At 52.8% G+C, this 21,869-nt stretch overlaps 2 protein-coding genes across 6 annotated transcripts; both read right to left on the bottom strand.

Annotated features, from left to right (window-relative positions):
- Positions 1–45: 45 nt before the first annotated feature.
- DHX38 (DEAH-box helicase 38) lies at positions 46–13,355 on the bottom strand. 2 transcript variants are annotated; one of them, XM_083626223.1, is made up of 27 exons: positions 13,277–13,355; positions 11,812–12,151; positions 11,479–11,666; positions 11,269–11,385; positions 10,883–11,048; positions 10,638–10,756; positions 10,474–10,550; positions 9,970–10,125; positions 9,688–9,849; positions 9,477–9,584; positions 8,915–9,036; positions 8,676–8,813; positions 8,345–8,531; positions 7,950–8,135; positions 5,397–5,537; positions 5,180–5,290; positions 4,976–5,092; positions 4,012–4,119; positions 3,816–3,928; positions 3,457–3,665; positions 2,745–2,899; positions 2,464–2,619; positions 2,239–2,373; positions 1,176–1,301; positions 946–1,041; positions 341–462; positions 46–247 (listed from the first exon to the last, which is right to left on the bottom strand). In XM_083626223.1, the coding sequence occupies exons 2-27, from the start codon at positions 12,138–12,140 to the stop codon at positions 163–165; spliced, it is 3,729 nt and encodes a 1,242-aa protein (XP_083482349.1). In that variant the 5' UTR covers positions 12,141–12,151; positions 13,277–13,355; the 3' UTR covers positions 46–162. The 2 variants fall into 2 exon arrangements, with proteins under 2 accessions (XP_083482349.1, XP_083482348.1); XM_083626222.1 differs by lacking the exon at positions 13,277–13,355 and adding an exon at positions 12,418–12,546.
- A 595-nt stretch (positions 13,356–13,950) lies between these two features.
- DHODH (dihydroorotate dehydrogenase (quinone)) lies at positions 13,951–21,853 on the bottom strand. Of its 4 annotated transcripts, XM_083626333.1 has the most exons (10): positions 20,691–21,853; positions 19,715–19,803; positions 19,293–19,505; positions 18,894–19,093; positions 18,678–18,760; positions 18,072–18,259; positions 17,411–17,524; positions 16,678–16,831; positions 16,430–16,589; positions 13,951–14,644 (listed from the first exon to the last, which is right to left on the bottom strand). In XM_083626333.1, the coding sequence occupies exons 2-10, from the start codon at positions 19,742–19,744 to the stop codon at positions 14,590–14,592; spliced, it is 1,197 nt and encodes a 398-aa protein (XP_083482459.1). In that variant the 5' UTR covers positions 19,745–19,803; positions 20,691–21,853; the 3' UTR covers positions 13,951–14,589. The 4 variants fall into 4 exon arrangements, 3 of the variants coding, with proteins under 3 accessions (XP_083482459.1, XP_083482458.1, XP_083482457.1); XR_014551284.1 differs by lacking the exon at positions 20,691–21,853 and having other exon boundaries at positions 16,678–16,827; positions 19,715–20,683; XM_083626332.1 differs by lacking the exon at positions 19,715–19,803 and having other exon boundaries at positions 20,691–21,852.
- Between the last annotated feature and the right edge of the window lie 16 nt (positions 21,854–21,869).

Genomic DNA, 21,869 nt, shown 5'->3' with positions numbered 1-21,869 from the left:
TGCACCAAGGAAGAGGCCAAACAAAAGCAACTGCTCAAAATCAGGTCAGGAAGCAGCAACATTTATATAAACAATAAAATTATTTTTTCCATGTCCATCCAAGGTGGGCTCTGCCCAACTAAGCACAGCAGGGTCTTCTGTACAGAGCTGGGAGGGCAGGGGTTACAGACCAAAGCGAGCTGGTGTGTGGCGTGGGGTGGCAGGCTGGCCTTGCTCCTTGCGTCCCGGCGTGTAGATCTTGGTGGACCTAAAGGGAGGGGAGGAGGAAGATGTCAGACTCACACTGCTTGGCCCAACCACGCACCCTCCTCTTTACCCACCCCTACTGAAAGAAGCATACCTGACGCTGCCCACTGGGTTGCGGCGTTCTTGCTCCTCTCGGCGGGCACGCAGCTGCTCTTCGGCCAGAGCCATCTCCTCCTCCATGGCTGAAGCTTCCTCTTTGGCCCTTCGGCGGCTCTCCTGGGGCAGAGCAAGCAGACTGAATGCAACTGAAGCAGGCAGGAGCTGACCTCACCCTTCCGACGTAGCACTCTTTTTTTACTGGAATATGTTTCAAATTGACAAAGCAAGAGTGCACACTCAGGATACCCCAACACTTAAGGAACAGCTATGCTAGCCTGAGTTAGGAGAGCCCATGACATGCTTTCCTGGATTAGACTTAAGGTCAGTGCTCCTTTGCGGAAACTGGCCAGGCAGCCTTAGGGAAGCCACAATCTGCCTTTTGCCCCTTCCTGCTATACAGGACAAGTTTAGCTATGGGCACACAGAGGAACAGCCCCCTTGAAAGCTCTTCACCCCATCCACTACTTAAGGAAGGAGGGAGCCAAGCTCAGTCTGCTCCTCAGCATTACAGCAGCAGAAAAAAACACCAACCTTGAGAGCAGCTACAAAACAGGAGGACTGGTTCTGCAGACACCAGCAGCTCCAGCTCAAATCCCTTACCTGGCGAGACTTGCCAGCATGTTTGATGCTGTAGAACATGGGTCCCAATTCAGCCAGCCATTCACCATCCACTGCAGTGACACACTGCATGTACTCCTGTAGGGGGATAGACAGGAGGGTTGGTCAGCCCATGGGGAAGCTGAGAGACACGCCCCCTCCAATGACTAGGAAAGAAAGACCACAGCAGAGCTAACGCCGTTACAGGCAGCCCCTCACTCACACAAACTCACCTTAGTGGTCATTACAAGCTCATGGTAGACAATGTAATCAGGTGTGTAGCCCATGCCAAAGAGCGAGCTGGTTGGGTGCAGGTGGCAGGGCATTCCAGTGCGGACATTGACATACTCGCCAATCCCCTGAAGCAAAGAAGGAGCATGGTCAGCACAGTCCCAGCACAACCACCCACAGGCTCTGCCCTGGCACAACTGAGGAAGCTGAATCAGCCTAAGGGTGCTTAGGTAGTCCAGCATCCTGTTCTCATAGGGGCTGACCAGATTGGAAGTGGGACCCAAGCACAACACCAACTCCGATGCTGGTGGGGGTGTTAGCCTTCATAACATATACCTTTATCCTCCCTAAAAGATATTTCACACCACCTGCTACCTGATTCGTGTTTGCTGGGGAGTGAGCCAAGGAGCATCTCCATCAAAAGCAGGCACTCTACCATGAAGATGCTGCCCCCCCGAAGCATCTTATAAATGACAGAACCAGGTCGGCGGGGGGGGGGGGGGGGATGAAGCAGAAGGAAAGGGGAAAGGGCTTTAAAAGGGTTAGGGGCACAATAGTAAAAGGAGGCTTCCAAACCTCCTAATGGAAAAGTGTGAAAGGCTAGACTTCTTTGCTGGTCTGAATCAGACTGGTGGTTTCCCCCCACCGCTGCTCTAGACAATCAAGCAGCAGCCTTTCAACGGACAGAAACCCAGCTAGAAAAGGGAGAAACCACTGCTAAGCTAGAAGGAGCGATAAGTAGTGAGATCACTATACAGGAATAAGGAAAGGGATAGCATGGCCAGGGATGCCTTGTGGGCTGAAGCAGAAATTGGCTCTTAGGAGTCCCTACATCAAATCCATAGCAGGAGTGACTGATTACAGGAAGAGGTACTAAAGCTGAACTCAGGTAGAACCAAGAGGGAAGATAAATGGGGGGGGGGGGTTTGGCTATGAAGCACAGATGGGTAGCACCATCGTTTGCAACAGGGAGCATGATGTTCCTTATACCCACTCACTTGTCTACCTACCCACTCCCTTACAAAACCCAACCCAAAACACACCCCGGTGCAAGTTCTTGCTCACCTTCAGTTTGGCAGCCTGATGAAAGTAGGCAGCACAGATGCACTTGCGAACAATATCCCAGTCAGTGCCACAGGATGCCAGGCTCATGCGTTGCTGCACCATAATGTCCTTCAGCTGTGCTCGCACCTCTCGCACCTGGAAGAGCAGCAAGAGCCGTCAAGCCTGGAGCCCACAGCCCCCTTCAGGTCCTTGCCCAACCCACTTTCCCCCTCTCCCAGCAGGCACCTTGCGCATGGCCTTGGCATGGATAAAGTGCTCGTTGCACCAAAGTGTAGAGTAGCTGTTGTTCTTCCATTGCAGGTAAACGTTTAGGTAAGTCAAGTGATCACTCTCAGGAACAGCAAACTTCTCCCGCACCTGGTCACTCTCTTCCTCCCGGCCCTGCAGGGAAGGCAACAAACAGGAAGGTGAAGAGAGGAGGAGGGAAGGAGGTGGCAATGCAGCCTGGCGGTTGCTAAGGTCCCAGGAACTGCCCAGCCCCTTCCCCGCTTTGAGATCAGGCTCACCTTGGGCCGGTAGAAAATGGCTGGAACAGAGAGCATGGAGACAATCAGCAGGATCTCCGAGCTGCAGCCCATGTCACAGGAAACGATCAGCATCTTGGAGAGAGCCGGATCAAGGGGGAACTCAACCATCAGACGCCCCGTGGATGTCAACCCACCTAAAGGGAAGGCAGCACTAATGAGACAGGCCTCCCAGCTGAGTGATATAAATAGAAAGGAATGTAAGCTCTTTTTATATGCAATAACAGCAGCAAGAATATTACTGGCCCAAAAATGGAAGCAAGAATTACCAACGATTGAAGAATGGAGGATGAAGTTAATGGACTATGCAGAACTAGATAAACTAACAGGAAGGATTCAAAACCAGCGGGACCAGAAATTCACAGAAGACTGGAGTAAATTTATGGACTATTTGAAAAGTATTTGTGAAGATCAGACGATGTTTGTAGGTTTGCAATAAGTTTTGTGAGGAGTATTATTGGAAGTATTGCAAAAATGGAGAAGGGGAAGGATGATTTGTTAAGAAATGCATAAGTGGTTAAAACGGTGGATCATCAGAGGTGCTGATGGAAGTCTAAAAAGATTGTATAAGTGATATGTTTTGTGGTACATTTTATAATTTATATGTTAAAATCAATAAAAAAAATTTTTTTTAAAAGAGACAGGCCTCCCAGCTATGCCACACCACATCACCTCACCAGGTTGCACCCTCTACCTGTGTTGTCTAGTGCCCCAAGGATCCACAACTGGTACATGGAGTTTAGCATATTGTCTTCAGGAGGGGGGTCCATGAAGTGGAACTGCAGCAGGTCCTGCACACCCAAGGACTTGAGGAGCAGCACTACATTGGCCAAGTTGGTGCGCTGAATCTCTGGGACTGTGGTTGTCAGCAGTTCATTCTTGTATGCACTCTGGGTGTACAGCCTGTCCAGGAGAGAAAACAGCTGCTCAGATGGGGGCAGCCCTGGGAGACCTACCACCCCAGCAAAGTTAACTTCCGTAGTCAAAGACACACCCCTGCAGCTCCCACCCAACACTGGCAGGAGGGATTGCTCACACACACACAGTTCCTACCTGAAACACTGACCTGGGCCCGTCCTTCCAGCTCGGCCCGAGCGCTGGTTTGCATTGGCCTGGCTGATTGGGTAGATCTGCAATGCATCCATGCCAATTCGTGGGTTGAAAACCTGGGGCAAAAGAGGTTAGATGAGCCACGGTTTCAGCCTAAACCTGCAGGCTCCAGGGCTCTGCACAACCCAACCCGCTTCACCTTCAGCTTGCAGTAGCCAGAGTCAATCACAAACATGATCCCGTCCACCGTCAGCGAGGTCTCTGCAATGTTGGTGGCCACAATGCACTTCCGAACGCCATCTGGTGCCTGCCAGAAACACAGGTGTCAATTGCAGAAGGTAACTTCCATCTCCTCCCAGGCCAAGGGAAGCTCTTTGAGCTAAACGCTTTGAACTCTCTAGCTCTCCACATTAGCAAGTCTCTCAGGTCAGCACCAGCCAAGGGTCAAAGTCTCCTGCCTGGTCTTATCCACTGGTGCATAATACTGGGTGCTGATGCCCCACTGTCTGCAAGACGCTTCCAAGTCTGGTTTCATTCAGGTTTTCACCTGTTCTTTTCACTCCCTTGGTGCATGTTCAATGCTCTGCTCTACGGCCTTTGACCTGCTCTTCCATGACTCCAGTCTGCAGCTGCCCAGGTTCCAGGCCTAATTCCAGTTCTAACTGCTCCTGGCTGTTCATTGATAGCACTCTACTTTCCATGATGCTTTGGAACCAGTTGCCTCAAGACACCGATGTTGCTTCGGGAAAACTGGCAACTGCACTGCAACTCCGCTACCTCTCTCCTTGTGCTTGGGCTGACCTGATACAAGCTTTCAGGGCTCACACCTAACATAGCAGAACAAAGTCCTGAAACTTCCTTGATGGGACACAACAACACACATTCCAAATAAGACAGCCTTCCTCTGCTATGTGTTGGAAGACACATGGCAAGAAGTCTCTGTACAAAGAACAACAGCAGTTCCCAAGCCTTCCAACTCATGTAATGCAGAAGACAAAAGATCAAGCAACAAGCTTAGGGGCAGGTGCAATTCTTCTCCCCACAGAAACACACACCAGCCCCTGCTCTTCAAGCACAGATGGAAAATCTCTCTCTCTCTCTCTCTCTCTCTCTCTCTCTCACACACACACACACACACACACACACACACCCCAGTTCAATACCTTCTGGAAAATCTTGGCCTGCAGATCAGATGGCAGCTGGGAGTAGATGGGCAAGACAGCCAGGGCAGGTGCATTCTCCAGCTCCTCCAGGTGCTCCACAATCTGTTCCGATGTGACCTGTGATAAGAAAGGTGAGAGTGAATTGCATGCAGGAGAGAGGGCAGGGCTGGCAACTCAGGGGTTCTTTCACTCAAAAGTATGCACCTCAATGTCCTCCTGGCCTGGCATGAAGATCAGAATATCCCCTGGGGCACTTGAGAGGTGGACTTGCAAGGCCTGTTTCACGGCTGCTTCCACATAGTCTTCTTGCGGGGTCTGAAAGAGAGAGGGAAGAGACTTAACACACCCTCCCGGCCATGGTCCACAACCCTCCCAGAAAGTAAAAAGCAGACAAATCCCTGCTCCCCTGATCTCTACATACCTTACTAAAGAGGACATCCACAGGAAAGGTGCGACCTGGAATGTGGAAAATGGGCACATTCCCAAAGAAAGCAGCAAACTTCTCTGCATCCATGGTGGCTGAAGTAACAATCAGCTTCAGGTCTGAGCGCCGGGCCACAACCTGTAGGAGGAAAAGAGGGCAGGTGTCACAAAAGGAAAGATGGGAAGACTCACCTACCCACAGAGCAAGAGAGAAGACCACAAGGCATATCTTTCCAAACATTGGATGCAGAAGTAGCCCATTTCATCCCCCTCTCAGAAGGAGAGAAACAAAGAGAAATATTCCTTCTTGTAACAAAGGGATTGTACTTGGCTGCATGGTGCTCTGTGTCAAAACTCTGCTTCCTTGTTACGAAAGGCAAGAAGAGCTGCCTGAGTGACATAGGGGCAATGGGCACAAACGACAGGCTTTGTCTCAGTCCCATCAACAACTGAGAACAGCAAACCTCTTACTGTATTGCAATTCAGCAGCTTTACATCACAGGCTCCCTCTCTCTGCTCCACAATGGCCACTCTCAGGTCATGTATAAATTGTTTCTTGGGAGGCTAAAACAATTTCCCACCAACTTTTGAACATTGCTTTTATGATGTAAAAATTGTGTCCCTTTAATCCCTTTTGTTTTCTCCAAAGCAGACCACAGTGCCAACTCTGTCTCCATGTCTACTCTGGCACTACTAGGGCAAGGCCTGAAAACATCACCCCAACAGGCATTCATTCACCTGCTCACTTCAAATGTGATCTATGCCACCTACTGTCAACAGCTAGGAGCATCAAAACTAAACACTGGAGAGACATGTCAGGAGTGAACATGAACCACTGATACCAAACTGTATGGGAAACAGCCGTACTAGAAAAGCTAACCAACAAACTGAAATTAGCACAGGGACATACAAAAGAGGATAACTTCATCCTGGTGTGTTTCCCCTTTATTACATACACAGGCCAATAACTACATAACCCACCCACCCCCGACATAAGACAACAACATAACCCCCCCCCCCGGTGACAGCACAGAAATTGATATGGCTAATTTGACCCAACAACTCCCAGACCCTCACACACAGGAACAAAATTCACTGCAGCCAACCTAAAGCAACCAACCATGCTCTGGGCTCCTCAATCTCCTGCACAGTCAATGAAAATAAATAAATGAATCGATAAAGAACCTATCCATGTGATGCCGACACAAAACTCGACATGTACACTTTGCAAAAGAAGGAAATAACACTATCCCCTTCTCTCTCTCACCTCTTCCCCACCCCACCCCAAACTCACAATGTGTACAATACCAGTATCTCTCACCAAATGTAACCGAATTGTAGAAAAAACTGTGAATTGAAGACAGAGGTGCTATATGTACCTTTGTTATCCGTGAAAATATTTCAATAAAAAACAATTTTAAAAAATGTGATCCATCACCTGCCAGAGAGGCCCTTCTGAATTCTACATAGGACAAACAGGCCAGTCTCAACACAAATGGCAAAAAGATCCAGTACTATAACTCCTGGACTGAACCAAGACAAAGCATTTTTAACCCATTTTATGTATTGGATTATAAATGTGAATTAATTAGGTACTTGCAACTGCCTTTTCTGTATTTCACTTCATTTTCACACTGCTTACAATACCCCTCCCTTGCAAGCCATGTGTTTCTGCTATAGCTGTAGATCAGAATTTTTAAATTATTATTTTTATTTAACAAAACTTATACAGTCAAACCTTGGATCCCCAACGCCTTGCGCAATTCGAACATTTTGGCTCCCCAAAGCTGCAAACCTGGAAGTGAGTGTTCCAGTTTGCAAACGTTCTTTGGAACCCGAACGTCCGACATGACTTCTGAGGCTTCCTATTGGCTGCAGGAGCTTCCTGCAGCCAACTGGAAGCCATGCCTTGGTTTCCAAACATTTTGGAAGTTGAACGGACTTCCAGAATGGATTCCATTCAACTTCCAAGGTACCACTCTATACTGCTTGGTTGCAGCAGAACCTCCAAGAGGCTTACGAGAAATAAAAATAATTAAGAACAAGCAGGTAAAACATTTAAACGGCAACTAACAGCAGCAAAGCAAAAAGAGAGTAACACGTGACAAAATATACGTGCCTGGATAGGCTTGCCTAAACAAAAATGTTTTAAGCAGGTCCCAGAAAGAGTACAGCAAAGGTGCCTGCTGGATGCCAATAAGCAGAGAGTTCCAAATTGTAGGTGCTGCCACACTAAAAAAATTGATTCTTTACAAATGTGGAATGAGTATTGTGTGGCAGCTGTAACAGTGCCCATTCCATACATCAAAGCAGTCAAGTGGACACCTATGAGGTAAGGTCATCTCACAAGGATAACACTTCATTCATCTGATGTGAGATGAGCCCATGACAGCTTATTGTGCCATAATAAAGGTGCTAAAGGTGTCCTAAGACTCTCTTGGCTTTTTTCTGCACAAGACTCAAACAAGGGCTCCCCTTCTGGGACACTGCACTGTATAAGCAACTGAAGTCTAAGTGAATCCACCCACAGTCCCACCAAGCAAGTACTGACCTCACGCAGGAGGCCGAAGAGCACGTCTGTGTTGAGCGAGCGTTCATGCGCTTCATCCATAATAATAGCACTATAATGGTCAAGGTCGGCTTCGCGCAAAGACTCACGCAGCAGGATCCCATCCGTCATGTACTTGATCACAGTGTTCTCTGAAGTGCAATCCTCAAAGCGGATGGCATAGCCCACCTGAGAGATATCGGGGGTAAGGAGAGAAATATGTGAGAAGAACTTAACAAAAGCCAACAAGCAGAGCACATCACGCCACGGGTACAGTGATGAGGGACCATCTTACCTGCAGCTGAGCCAAACCAAAACCTGCCCCCCCTCACCCCCCAGCACTGCCAAGACAGGCGCTTCCTACTGGCCCCCTCCCCCCTCTGCCCTTCTGTGCTCACCTCCTCACCAAGGCTCACGCTCATCTCCTCACTGACACGCTTGGCCACTGACATCGCTGCCACCCGGCGGGGCTGCGTGCAGCCAATCAAGCCATAGTCCGTATAGCTGTCCTCGTGCAGGTACTGTGTCAATTGCGTGGTTTTCCCGCTGCCTGTCTCCCCCACCACAATCACAATGCTGTTGTCCCTGCAAGAAGAAGAAGAGACAGGTTCTGTCACCAGCTCCCCAAAGTTAGGCCCCTCATCTGGACCCTGAGGTCCCTGCTCACCCAGTAAAGCAGAGAGAAGTTGCTGCTGAGGCTGAGGGCAAGGGGCTGGGGAAAGGTCTCACCTAATGACTGTCAGCAGTTCCTGCTGCACAGCAAAGATGGGCAGATACTGCCTCTGCTCCACAATTGACTTCTTCTTGGCAAACTCACTGCTCGCTTCACTCTTCTCCTTCATGTGATCAGCAAATTTCTGTTCTGTCCTGAAAGGAGAGTTCAGGTGTTGTGGTCATCGCCTCACAAGGCCATCCTCCCTTGGAAGCCCTACTTGCTGCTGTCATCCTGCAGCAGGCGAGGCCCCTACCTGTAATCCACAGTGCCATCCTCTGCCAATTTTTGGTTGGGACCCTCTTCCTCTTCCTCCTTCTTGATGCCCATGATGTTCCCCAGTTTGGTGCCTGCCAACTCCCAATGCTTGTGCTGGGCCTGAAATGACAGCAACCACACACACACACACACACACAGAGAGAGAGAGAGAGAGAGAGAGAGAGAGAGAGAGAGAGAGATCTCCATGAAAACTATTCAGACTTTGGCATGCTACATATAGTTCACTCATCCCTGCTCTGAATGGTAGCCACACCTGCCCGTTAAACGCAGCCTCTCAACACTAAATTGCAACTTGACACTAAACTGCAATTTACTGACCCCTGCAAAACCAGCACAATTCTGGACTTGACTATTGTTGTTTTGTGAGGAAGGGTAGAATAGAAACATTTTCAATCATAAAATAAAGTCTCAATCAGCTGCAGCTACATTCCTGCTTGGAAAGACAGTTTGCCCCCAGCAGGCAAGTTCCTTACTCAATGGAGATTAAGCCCACAAGAAGGGGGGGTGAGAGAGAGACCCAACAGAAACTCGGACTGTACCTTTTTGCGCTCCTTCTGTTCGCGGTGCTTGCGCACCAACTGGCTGCCTTTGCGGGCGATGATCGCCAGGTCGGAAGTAGCATCCTTGACGGGGATGACGGGCTCAGGCTAGAAGGAAGCAAGAAAAGTGATCCACAAAGGAACAGCCCTGCCCCAACTTCAACTCCCCCCTCCCCATTTGCTGCCACCACTTGTTTAGAGTCTGGCCTACCTGCTTCGTGAAGACAATGCGCCCATCCAGGAAGGGAGGCACCAGGTTGTGAACCAGGAGATGAACCTTCGCAGCGTTATCCTCCTCAAAGTCCTCGTCCACCTCCAGTCGGTGCACCACGCCGCTTGTCAGCATGCGGTTGGTCTCCCAGCGCTCATTATCCTACCAAGCAGAAAACAAGGCCAGGCCACTCAGCAGCCCTCAGTTTTAAGGGAGCCTTTCCAGTGACAATGGTCATGTGTTCACCACCACTGGGCGCCACCCTCTCCAGCACTCCCCTACCTCATTTATCTGCCTACGCTGAGCTGAGATGCGCTTCTGCTTTTGCTTCTGCAGGTGCTGTTCCCGCTTCCTCACGTACTCCTCTGATGAAGAAGCCAGGGGATTGTGGAACTCGTCGTAGCCCTCATCCATCATGTACCAGTCCCTGTCAGCTTGCTGGGGGGGGGGGGGGACAAGAAGAAAGTTTCAGCAATGCAAGCCAGAGACACACTCTCACCAATCTTGTTCACTATGACACACCTCACTGGAGCTGAGCTGGCACTTTGGAAAAGGCAGCCTTCAATGGCCACCAAACACAGCCATTACCCACACAGGGCCTGAGCCCAAGAACACTCACATCTGACAACCACCAAGCCCTTTTCCTTCACTTCCAGCTCTCCCCGAAGAGAGAGCCAAACAACTCTGGGCACCCTCACTTTCCAAGGTACAAGATGAAGAAGATAAATAACCCCAGTGAGGGGGTGTCTGTTTGGGATCGAGTGTTAAAGAGTGCTGCACACTCACCCGCTGGTCATCTTCCCACTGCAGTCGCTCCTCCTCAGTTTCAAAAGCAATGCCATCCTCACCATCTTCACGCCTTCCTAAGAATGGAAGGTATCATGAAGGCCTGATTCTGGCCCCAGACTACTGAGTCCTCCTCCCCCACTTCAGCTTGCCCAGTCCCTAACCTCTGCCTCTGGAGAGCCAAGGTGTTGCACCAGAGTGTCTTTGATGGTCAGCCCAATCATTGTATTTGTATGAAGGCGTTGGCAATGGGGTGTCCTCTGGGTACTTGCTCCTGACAGACCTGTGAGAGCAGCCAGGAGAAACATAGTCAATGCAACAGCCCAGAGGGCAAGGACTGCTTGCTCCAGCCAGGCTTCTTCAATCAGCCTCATCCCCACACCCCCAAGTTTGATTTGCACCTCCATACCGGTCACGATCACGCCGTTCGCTATCCCGGGAGGCAGATCCCCGGTGACTTCTCTCTGAGTCCCGGTAGGAGGGCGTGGGGGAGGGAGACTCCCACTGGGAGCGGCGTGAACTGTTGTAGCCACTGTCCTCTTCCTCCCAGCTGGAGCGGGAAGGCGTAGCTGCATCTAGGCACAAGAAGGAAACCACCAGTTGGTTTGGACTGCTCCCCCTTCTGCCACCCCAGCACCCTTTGCTCCCAGGGTCCCAGCACAACTGCCATGAAGATGTGCCACAGCCACGCATAGCCCAGCAGTTGCTCACCCAACCCCCTACACAGAGGAAGAAGAAGGCAACAGTCTACAGACGCTCCCCATCATCCAGGTGGAGTGGGCAGATAGAGGGCACCTTTGGGTCGGTGGCGAGGACTCTCTGGTTCGTTCTTCCGACTACTGCTGCTCCTCTCTGAGGAGGCCTCTCTCTCTGAGCGGCTGCTGCTGCTGCGTCGACTTCGGTCCCGCTCATCTGTGGAGGCAACCTATGATCAACCATGGCCCACCCAGTGAAAAGACCAGTGGCAGTCCTGGGGGAGCGGAGCTACTCATGAACAGGAATTACCTCGGTCCCGTTTGCGATCATGTTCCCGCTCCCGGCCGTGGTCCCTCTTGCGCTCTTTTTCCTCCTTGGAGGAGGCATAAACCCCATGCTCACGGCGTTCCCTTTCTCGCTGCCGGCTGCGCTCCCAAAACTCCTCACTGACTCCTCCAGTGTGAGATGGTGTCTCCACACGGGCTGAGCGATAATGCCTGGAAAGTGGAAGAAGAGGAGGGCTGAGCTGTAGGGTAATCACCCACTGGGGAAGTTTCCACCCCAACAAGTTCAGCTCTTGCTTTCTTCCCTAAGAAGCAGCTACCGTTGCAGAAAGAGCAGCTTCCCAAGCCCTCCCCTCACCTGTCCTTGCGGCTGCTGCGCCCAGCTGGGTCGCCGTCCTCTTCCTCGCCGGCAGCGCCCTCGTCCTTGCCCTCAGCCCAGTCCTTATAGGAGGAGACCCGGGACCTCTTCCGGTCCTCAGCCCCGTTGTCCTTCTCTTCCCGCTCGCGGCGCTTCTGGGCGGCCAGGAGGTCCAGACCCAGCAGGGAGGTGCGGGGCGCCGGGATCTTGAAGACGTGCTGCTCCTCGGCGGCGCTTTTCTTCTTGATCAGGAGGCCGCCGACCTGCGTCTCCGGCGCCAGGCCCTCCAGCCGGTGCAGCGACGCCTCTTCCGCCGGGGTGTCCCCCATTGCAGGGCTCTCTGCGAGGAGGCAATGAGGCACGCGAGTCAGCGGGACGGGGACCGGGCGGCAAGGGGGGTGGCGCCTAACGGCGGCGGGGGGAATCGGTCTGCTGGAGGGGCTGCTCGGCCGTTCAGACTCCCGCGGGACGCGCTGCCACTGGACGACACACCGCGCTGAAAGCGGCAGCAACAGCAGCAGCAGCAGCGCCGCCCAACCCGCTGCCCGGCCTCGCTTCGCCTTCGGGACAGAAACGGGGGCAGAGCCCTGCCCGCCTCAGCCTCACCCTCCGCCGCCGCGCGGCCGCCGCTTCAAGGCCTGACCCTCCGCTTGCCGGGCGCCGCCATTGCCCGCCCCACAATGCCCCGCGACGGCAGCTGCGACGGCCTCTCCCCGCGCCATAGAGTCGTTATAGAATGTGCAGCAGCGCGGCTCCTAGACCGACCGACCGAGCCCTTGCGCGGAGGCGGAATTTCCGGATTGCAGCCGCCCGGAGGAGGGAACGTAAAAGCCGCCCACAGGAAACTGCGCAAGGAACTACCGGACTTCCGCACAGCTGGAACGGAAGGCGGCAGAACTAGTAGTTTCCCCTCAGAAGAGGAGGGGGATGCCGCTCCCTCAGACAGCTGCGAAAGCAGTTCGAGATCGTGGGCGGGAACGGGGCTAATGCAGGGATGGGGAGCTGTGCGGGGACATTCATGGCCCTCCAGATGCTGGTAGAGACCGCAGCTCCCAGCAGCCAGTGTGGCCAGAGACGAGGATGCGAATTGTAGTCCGTCCATCCTCTGCTGGGCCGGAAGTTCCCCAGCCATAGGTCATAGAATAGTGGAGTCGGAAGGGGCCGCGGGGGTCATCTAGTCCAAGTGGTGGTGGGGCGAGACCCGCTTGTGGGTCACGGCCTGATCCGAGGTGGGTCGCAACAGCAGCGCCACCGCTGTGCAAATGTGTGGTAAACGATCACAAGATTGGTCCTCAAATGCATGTTTGGTTAAAGGCGGGTCCAGAGACTGAAAAGGTCTAGGAAACTTGCAGCCCACAGAGGGGCAAACGCGAGTCCCGCGCTCTCTACCCAAAGCAGCTCGGATTGCAGCCGGATGGGTTTTCAGGAGCCCGAAAATCCCGCGCACCAGAAGGGCCGCTCTTACCCTTTCTTATGTCTAGGGTGACATAAACCGTTGCCCCGGCGACAGACGAGCCTCTTGGACCGGGGGCGGGGCTTCTCCAGGTCCGCCTCCTCCCGCCCTTCCTACGTCAGAGCCAAATTAGCCCCTCTTCCCGCTGCTGGATAGTCTGGTGGGGTGACTTACGCTGTTCTCGCCCTTGCGAGTCACTCCTTGGGTCTGACGCCTTTTGCGCCCAGCTGCCCCCCTTTTATTCTGCATGAGTGCAATTCCTAGGATAATCTCCCAGTCACTGCTACAAAGCCTGCATTGGGTGCCTGGGCACAACCCCCTTACCACTGAAATACAAACAAACTGGGTCTTCAAAAGATGCCCCTCTCCCCTCACCAGAGCTCTCAGGACTCTGCAGATTTACCCCTGGAACTGGCACCTCTTCCTCAAGCCTCGGGTCCGAGGGCAGCTGCAGGGGCCTTCTCCATGAGAGAACTTCTACCCTTGGGAGGTGCCTGTGCCTGGCCTTAGAAGTGAAACAATATGCTCTTATTTAGATTTACTTTTAATAATTAAAGAGAAGTCCCACCCACCATTGGCAATGTTTTTTAACCTTTTGTATGCTGATCTCCATCATAAAACAAGTGAAATGCACTTGTCATATGGCATTGTAATACCAAATTTAAAAACAAAATAAAAATAACAAGTTTAAACAAATAAACAAAAGCTTTATTGAAAGACCACCCAGAAAAAGATCCACCTCCCGCCGAAGGCAAAGCAGGGAACAAAATCCCACAGCCCCTCAGAGCAATGCTGATTGTGCCCCCATCCTCTTCAGCGTCCTAAGATCAAGAGTGGGGCTCTGGGATGAAACAGAGAAAATATTTCTGCCATACTCCCATTTTACTTAATCCCACCTGAGAGGGACTGAATTACACTGCAGACCTGACTCTGTTGGGTCTCAGCAGATGAGGGGAATTCCTTGACTTTGTCTTGGCTGAGGATACACACAGATCCTGGCCCTCTGCGTTGCTTGATAGTTTCTGATGAAAGAAGCCAGCCCCAGCCTGGCCTATTTGACTCAATGTTTGCTCATCCTGTTCCAGGGACACTTAGTACTTGCTGGACTGCAAAAGTTTGCATTAAGAAGTACACTGTGAAGCTCTTAAGGGAGGCACTTTTTTGTTCCTTGCTGGAAGCCCCCCTGCCCTCATGTAGGGGAAGACGAGGGGGTCAGCAGGACTACAAGCAGAAACATGCTGGATGCTACCACAGTGACCTGGGCAAACAAGCATCTCTGTGCCCACAGAGTGCCTGCTGTCACACTAAGCCCATGCCAGGAGTCCTCAGAGGCCATGATCTGCACCCACAGCATCCTGCACGCTCTGGAATCCTTGCTCCCTGCACAAAGGAGAAAACAGCACAGAGTGAGTAGACCAGGTAGCTGTCTCTGGCCCTGCAGTCTTCTTGGCACCTAGAAAGATAAAACCTCAACCCAAGCAAAGTCCTTATTTGCTTAAGATACCAGCTCCCCACTTGGGTCCCCACCTCCCTCCCCAGCTACAAAAGGTAACCAGAAAAGCTTATGCCTGTAGAGCAGAACCTTGTACTTTGTGGGGAGGGGACTTGTGACCTGCAGGCGAGTCACAGGAAACCAAGGATGTGAAATACCCACAGGATCAAGACCACTTTCTCCTCTACGTAGTACATATATGATTGTTTGGATAAGGCAACAGATGCACGGGTATAAAGAATAGAAAGTAAGGTCTGTCATTATTTGTTTTGGGACTATTGTTGTCCCAGACATCAACTGCTATAATGCTGCCAGGGCTCCACAGACCACAAAATGACACAAAGGAACTGTGGTGGAGAAAAGGTAATTTGTCTTGGTGGAGGTGGAAGGTAATTTGAGACTGGAGATAAGGGACAGGTGGAAGAATAGGCAGCAGCAGGGGCTTCCAAGAGGAGATGTGCCAGGGGCTAGGAAGCAGATCTGGAGGAAAGGCAGGCTGGCTGGCAAGCAGAATGTGGGAGTGTCGCAGGAACCCCCCCCCCCCAATCATTCAGTTTGTACAAACTCGACACACACACTCACACTCACACACAACATACACTACGCTTCTATTATAAATTCATAGAAAATCAACCATACATCGGATCTGCACCGTTCCACTTTTATTTTACTCCATGAAGGAAGGACTAAAAAATGGAGGTTTGATACAGGGCAGCCATAATCCCTTGAGCATACCAGCACATACACAGGAGCCCTGCCCAGCTGCTATGCCAACCCTGATGGTCCTACACAGAAGACCATCAAGGTCACAAAGAACTTGCATATAGGAGTGGATTCAGCACGGGCTGGAACAAAGGACAATGATCAGCTCTTCCCTCTGGGGGCAGGAAACTGCAAACTCCCCTTTGTCACCTGGAAAGTACTCATGAGGAGGGGGAAAGGGGGAACCAGCCAGCTGACGGGACACTCAGATTACCGCCACCCCTCCTCCCTCAACCCCTCCTTTTTGTGATGTATCAATGATGTAGTTGTGATGTAGTTTTAGGGGTGTAGTTTGGGGGATTAGTAACTAATAAAAGTTGGAGACTTCTTTTGCTCTGGACTTCCATCTTGCTTCATCTTGTTGTGGGTGGGAGTCCTGTCGCAACAGTTTCCAATAAAGGCCACGCCTACAGGCTGCTGTTTTGCTCCAAATTGTCCTGGTTGGTGTCTGTTTTTTGTCCAAGGGAGCCCTCAGATTCCTCCATTAACAGGAGGAAGAGAAGGAATGGGTGTAAGAGGCAGAGCGAGAGACACAGAACATCAAGCAAGGAGGACCGGGTACTTGAAGCTGATGTAAAGAGTAACAGGGATCAGCTTCTTGAGGTGAAAATGGAGAGCATACATGCAATAAGGAGCCCAGCATGACAACCTAGGTGGGAGACAGACAGTTTTGTGGTCTGCTCAGCTCCCTCTACAGCCTAATCTCATGCTAGCAGCAATCTCATTCTGCTGTGCTTTCTTAATCAGCACAACTTTGCTTGAATCTGAAGTTACAGCATAATGTTTTTGTAACACACAGCTGGATTGAGGGTCCGTTAGGTGCACCCCTCCCCCCCCCTCTCTCACACACACACACACACACAAACACTGAGTTTGGGACATCAAGAAGCTGGGCCCAGCCTGGCACTCACCTTAACAGAGCCTCCAGCTCCTGTTTCACAGCACCCACCACAGGTGGCCCACGGTAAGTGAGGGCAGTGTACATCTGCACCAAGGAGGCCCCTGCACGGATCTTGTCCAAGGCATCTTGCCCGCTGGAGACTCCACCAACACCAATGATGGGGACCCGTCCTGGGGGGCAAGAAGAGGCTGCTAGTGGGAGGGATTCTGGAGTCCCTCCCACTTGCATCCCCTCCCTCCCTCCAGCCCGTCTCCTTACCTTGGGTGAGAGAGTACATCTCGCTGACCAGCTGAGTGGAAAGCTCTCGCAGGGGAGCTCCGCTTAGACCCCCAGCCTCCCCACGAAGAGCTGCACGCAAGGTGCTGGGGCGGCTCACAGTGGTGTTGGTGACCACCAGTCCATCAACGCCTAACTGGGGAAAAGGGAGCACAGTCAAGCCTCAGAGTCACAGCTTCCTCCTATGCGCTGCCCTCCTTCCCATAGTGGTGGCTGGTGGCCCTGAAAGTCTAGCCCTACCCCATTCTCACTCTTATTTAAGGGAAATGCATAAGACCACTTAATCAAAAATCTATATATCTCCCAAGTAGCGTACAAATATAGCTTAAGCTAAAACACAGCTGAAATCCACAGTTCAGCTACCTCAGTTCAGAACAACGATAAATTCAATAAATATTTAAAACTGATATAGGTGACTAAATTACATGTCTGGGTATGCTTGCCAAATGCAATATGGTGAGGGTGCCTGCCCAGTATCAAGAGGCAGGGAGTTCCAAGTGCTGCTATGCTCACAAGATTGCTCTTGCGAGGAGTGCAGAGTGGCAGGTGTAAAAGTGCAAGTTCCACAGATGGAAGTGATCAAAGAGGCCCACATGGGGCAAGGTGATCTCTTAAGGGAGCTGCTCTAGAACAAGGCATAAAAGGCCAAACCAACGAGGCATAATTGAGGCAGCAGCCAGACAGAACCACTCCTGCCCACCCACCCCTGCATCACCTCGGAGACGACACTGGCAATGTCCTTCCTGTCTTGGGCCGTGAGGTCTGGAGCAATTTTCACCAGTACAGCCGGCTTGTGCTTGCATGCCAAGGCGTCCCTCTCAGCCAGCACCTGCCAAGAAGCACACAGCCATTGGCCAAAGATCACGTTCACACTGCTCAGAAGGGCATAAGTTTCACACTGCCCAAAAGGGCACATGATTACAAGCCATGGAGCGCAGCACAACACGGCTGGGAGAGGGGAACTGCCCCTGCTATGAACTAGGGACAGAAGCTGAGCTCTGCAGAGCAGGAGAGGCTCGACAGCAGGATCCAAAGGGCAGGTATGGAAGGAGGGCGAGATAGAAGCAGCCTCCTGTTGGTCCACCACCAACATCTGGAGGCAAGGCTGCCGCACTTGTACAAGGTTCTCAATCAGGCATGCACTCAACTCCTGCAGTAGGATTTGTGAACAATGTACCAGCAAAGCCCTGGCCTTCTTTTGCCAGGCACTGTTCAATAAATGTGAAATGGGAGCAGCAGGCTGCTCCTCCTTTGCTCCAAGCAGCTGCTGCCCTCGGCCCAGAGAGCAGGCGCTGAAATGTGTGCCAGAGGGCACCCTGGCTGCTTACTGGAGGGGACCGAGAGGACAGGAAATGCTCTTGGGGCAAGAGACCCACCTTGGCCAACAGGAGGCGCAGCTCGGCTTTGCCTTGAAGGGCCCGCAGTCCCGGTGTGTTGGGGCTGGAAACATTCACCACCAGGTAATCAGCCAGTGGGCCCAGCACACGCACACCTGCCACGTAGTCAGCTGCTGCATCCACAGAGGCCTTGTTCTTGCCAAGATTTATTCCAAGAGGCATCCCCGCTAGGAAGGGAGAGGATGCACAAACAGAAGCCAGTCAGACAGGGAAGGCCAGAGCAAAGATGACTGCTACATGAGGAATCCCTGATGAGGGGGCAGACACATAAGAGATTTCCCCAGGGAGAGCACAGGGCCACGGTGGGCCTGTTAGGGCTGGGTAAAAGAAAGCAGCCACTGGCACTCAGGCAGGCACCACTCCTGACCAGAGATGCTCTGGGAAGGGTCCAGGGCAGGATCCAGAAATCCTCCACTAATCAACTGCAACATTATTTGCTCCTTGCCACTCTTCACGTTCCCTGAAAGCTCCTCTCCAGATCTGACTGCCACAAGCATGTACTAGTACAGCAGCAATTGGGTGGGGGGAAGAAGGGGGCCGGGATTTTCCATGGCTCATGGGCAGGGAGGACACAAGCCACCTCACCTGAGCTGAGCTGACGCTGAGTTTCTTGTCGGGCTCGAAGTCTGTGCTCCACCACTGCATGCCCATGGCTGTTGAACCCATACCTAGAAAGTTGTGGACACAGCTCAGGTGAATACCACCACCCCTCTCTTCCCCAATGCATCACCTCCTCCTCCACTGCAGGAGAGGCTTGTCAAAGGCTCATCCTCGCCACCCACCTCTGTTCCAGCCTCCTACCTGTTAATAATGGCCTGGTCCTCTGGCAGCCGGAAGACACGGGGCCTGGGGTTCCCCTCTTGGGGCTCTGGGGTGACACTCCCCACCTCCACAAAGCCAAATCCCATCTTGTAGAGTCCATCTACAGCCTCTCCATGCTTGTCAAAACCAGCAGCCAGGCCAAGAGGGTTCCGAAACCGGCGCCCAAAGACTTCCACTGCCTGGGAAGCCAATTAAGCACCTGTTAACCAGCAGAAAGCCTTAGGCAGCAGAAGAGACAGGCAAGGCCCCATCCTGTCGCAGGAGAGAAAGGGCATGGTGGGCCCACAGGAAGGGATTGGGAGCAGTAGGATGTGAGGCAGGGCCCAAAGCAGGAGCACAGCAGCCTCTGACCGCCAGTCACCTGCATAGTTTACGCACCAATGCATCCGAGTCAGCTTGGCTTGAGCAGGGCAGGATCCCCAGAGCCACAAAGCGCACAGCCAGCCTGTGGGCTGTCTCAGGGCCCACCACTCTCTGCAGGAGTGGCATCAGCTGCGCAGCATAGAAGTGCTCATCTCCCTTGACCACCAGGTATGAGGTGAAGATCAGGCTGCCCCCACCGAGAATCACTGTTGCCTCCTTAAAGCGTCGCTGGGAGAGCAAAGAGAGTGAGATACACCCCCAAGCCTACAGCCCACCCAACCCCTGGAGAACAGGAGGAGGAAGGTCTACCACCTTGCTCCACCCTAACACACCCACAGAACTCTGTCTGGAATATCTGGGTTAAAGCCCCAAGTTGGCTTTGGCTAGACCTGGCCAAGCTACCCTGCCTCATCACCCCAGTCGGGATAAATACTGACCCTAAAACTGAGAAAGCAGCTGGTCCGCATGGGGCACTCTGAAAGGGCTAAACGCAGCAGGAATCCTGTTGAAGAGCTGCTGGTACTACCTGGGATGGCAAAAGGGGAGGATTTCAGATGCCAAAACACAAGGAAGGCATAGCTTCCAATTACTACTGGCTCCTGGCAATGGCTGCCCGGATCTGACAGGAGACATTTTGGTAAAGCAATCTGCCTCCCGCTCTTCAGCAGCTGCATGGCAGGCAGGCAGAACCATTGCTGCTCAGCAAAGGCTGCACCCGCTCAACCTCTGCTTGCCTTGGCTGTTGCTCCAGCCTACCCCAAAGGAGCAACACACGATTTGCTCTCACAGCTGGCCACTGGAGCCCTCCCAGCAACTACGTTCAAGCTGCACGGTTCACTCAGGAATGGCAAGAAGCTGCTTCCCGCCCCCCCCCCCCGACAGATTTTTGGACCACCTAGGTCAGGGCTGCTTGCTCTGACTGGCATCGGCTCCTTCCTCTCTCGAAGGCATGATACCTGTCCTGCAAACTTCGCTTAGTCCCTTTCAAGCAGTAAGAGGAGTTAAACGCTTTTATAGGTGTCACAGTAGTGAAGGAGTTGCAACTTTCCCCTTGAATTGGAGGCTGGTATCCTGTTTCTGGGCAACCACAGCTGCAAGACTGCATATCGTCCTACAGAGCATCTAGCCCCGCCTCAAGACAGAATAATCTACTCTGCATTTCCCCATTAGTTGCTTCAAACCAGCAACACGGGTGGGTGGGTGCGCGCGCGCAGAGCGCTGCGGGGGGCAAATAATTTGCCCATCGAGTATCGCCTGCTCTGACTGGCAAAGGCGGGCCTCCCTCCAGGCTCTCCCCGGCAGAGCAAAGGCACTTTCTTCACAGGGTACCTCGGCCTGCAAAATGCCTGCTCTGGCACGAAGCTACGGCCCTCCCTTGAGCCCAGCGCCCGCCCACTGTGCGACCTTCCTCACCCAGAGCGACGCGCCCGCAGCTCCCGCCATGGCAGCAAAAGGAGGTTGCACATGGGCTCCACTTCCGGCAGAGAGCCGGAAACTGAGCTACAAAGAAGCGCGCTGCACTATAAACAGATAAGAGGCAAAACTTCCGTCTTCTTTTATAGTCTCTCAATTCCCGAGTTTAGGGGCAGCCTCGATTAGATTCTGCCTTCCCCCCCGGAATGATCCCAGCAGGGCTGCAGATCTAGCGCTCAGGGGCAGCCGAAAGCCGTGTGCATGCCGAGAAGTTGCGTTTTATAGTATTTAAAAACCGCTCGCATTTCCCATGCAAAATAAAACCCTTTTAATGCAGCTTCACTCCCTTTGGTCTAGTTTGAATAGTTGCCCATTGTTTTTTCGCAATGTTGTGTCGGGTGCTAAGACTTCGCAGAGTGATATGAAACGAAAAGGATATCAACAACGGAAGAAAAATTATGGGCAGTCCGAAGTCCTTATGGAGCCCAGCCCCATATGCAACTCGTCTCCCGACCCAGAAATCGCAGGTGGGGCTTTACCCCACCGCCTTCATCTCCAAGTCCCTTCCTCCAGCCAACCAAGCAGGACCGATCTCCGGGACCCGTTCCTCAGGCTGCCCGAGGCAGAGGCGTAGGGCGCCTTCCTGGAAGGGGCGAGGCAGGCCGGATAGGCGTGAAGGAAGCTGGCCAGCATGAAACGAGAGAGGGAGAAACAGCAGCTCCCTTTGATTGGCTGAAGAGGCACAAGAGACAACACGGGAGCATCTGGCAACTGCTGCAGATGATCCCACCCCCCCAGCCGTCGGGGCATCTTGATCCCCCTCTCTGGTGACTTCGGACGTGCAGCGCAACTGCAGCAGCAACCATCACCCTAGAAACCCCCTGCCAGAGACAGTGTCCCGGACTCGGCCCTCGTGCTCCGTCCTCTATCCTCCCCAAGTCCGCTTTCTCTGCCTCTGTCTGTTGGAATCTGCCCGGCTGCCCCCTTGATTTCCCTGGGCAAGCAGCGCCACGGCGAGGGGCGAGCTGCCCATAGCCTTCCCTTCAACCCTCTGCGCTTTGTGGGCCTCCAGGCAGAGGGGCGAGCAGAGAGGGCACTGCTAGGACCGGGACGGTGCTGAGACTACAGGGTCCCAGGCTCTGAGCCAGCGCTGCTCTCCGCGGTCCCCCCTCCTGCCCC

Source organism: Podarcis filfolensis, assembly GCF_964270895.1.
Source record: "Podarcis filfolensis genome assembly, chromosome: 8".
Classification (NCBI taxonomy): domain Eukaryota; kingdom Metazoa; phylum Chordata; class Lepidosauria; order Squamata; family Lacertidae; genus Podarcis; species Podarcis filfolensis.
This window is presented reverse-complemented; position numbering and strand designations above follow the sequence as displayed.

Coding starts and splice junctions, on each gene's coding strand:
- DHODH (XM_083626331.1), bottom strand. CDS start 19,951: ATGCAGCTGCTGAAGAGCGGGAGGCAGATTGCTTTACCAAAATGTCTC. Junction 18,761..18,893: donor GACCAGGCCATTATTAACAG/GTAGGAGGCTGG, acceptor ACAACTTTCTAG/GTATGGGTTCAACAGCCATG. Junction 16,832..17,410: donor TTGCCAGTGTCGTCTCCGAG/GTGATGCAGGGG, acceptor CCTTTTCCCCAG/TTAGGCGTTGATGGACTGGT.
- DHX38 (XM_083626223.1), bottom strand. CDS start 12,140: ATGGGGGACACCCCGGCGGAAGAGGCGTCGCTGCACCGGCTGGAGGGC. Junction 8,814..8,914: donor GATGGCACTGTGGATTACAG/GTAGGGGCCTCG, acceptor CTCTCCTTTCAG/GACAGAACAGAAATTTGCTG. Junction 2,620..2,744: donor CCATTTTCTACCGGCCCAAG/GTGAGCCTGATC, acceptor CCTTCCCTGCAG/GGCCGGGAGGAAGAGAGTGA.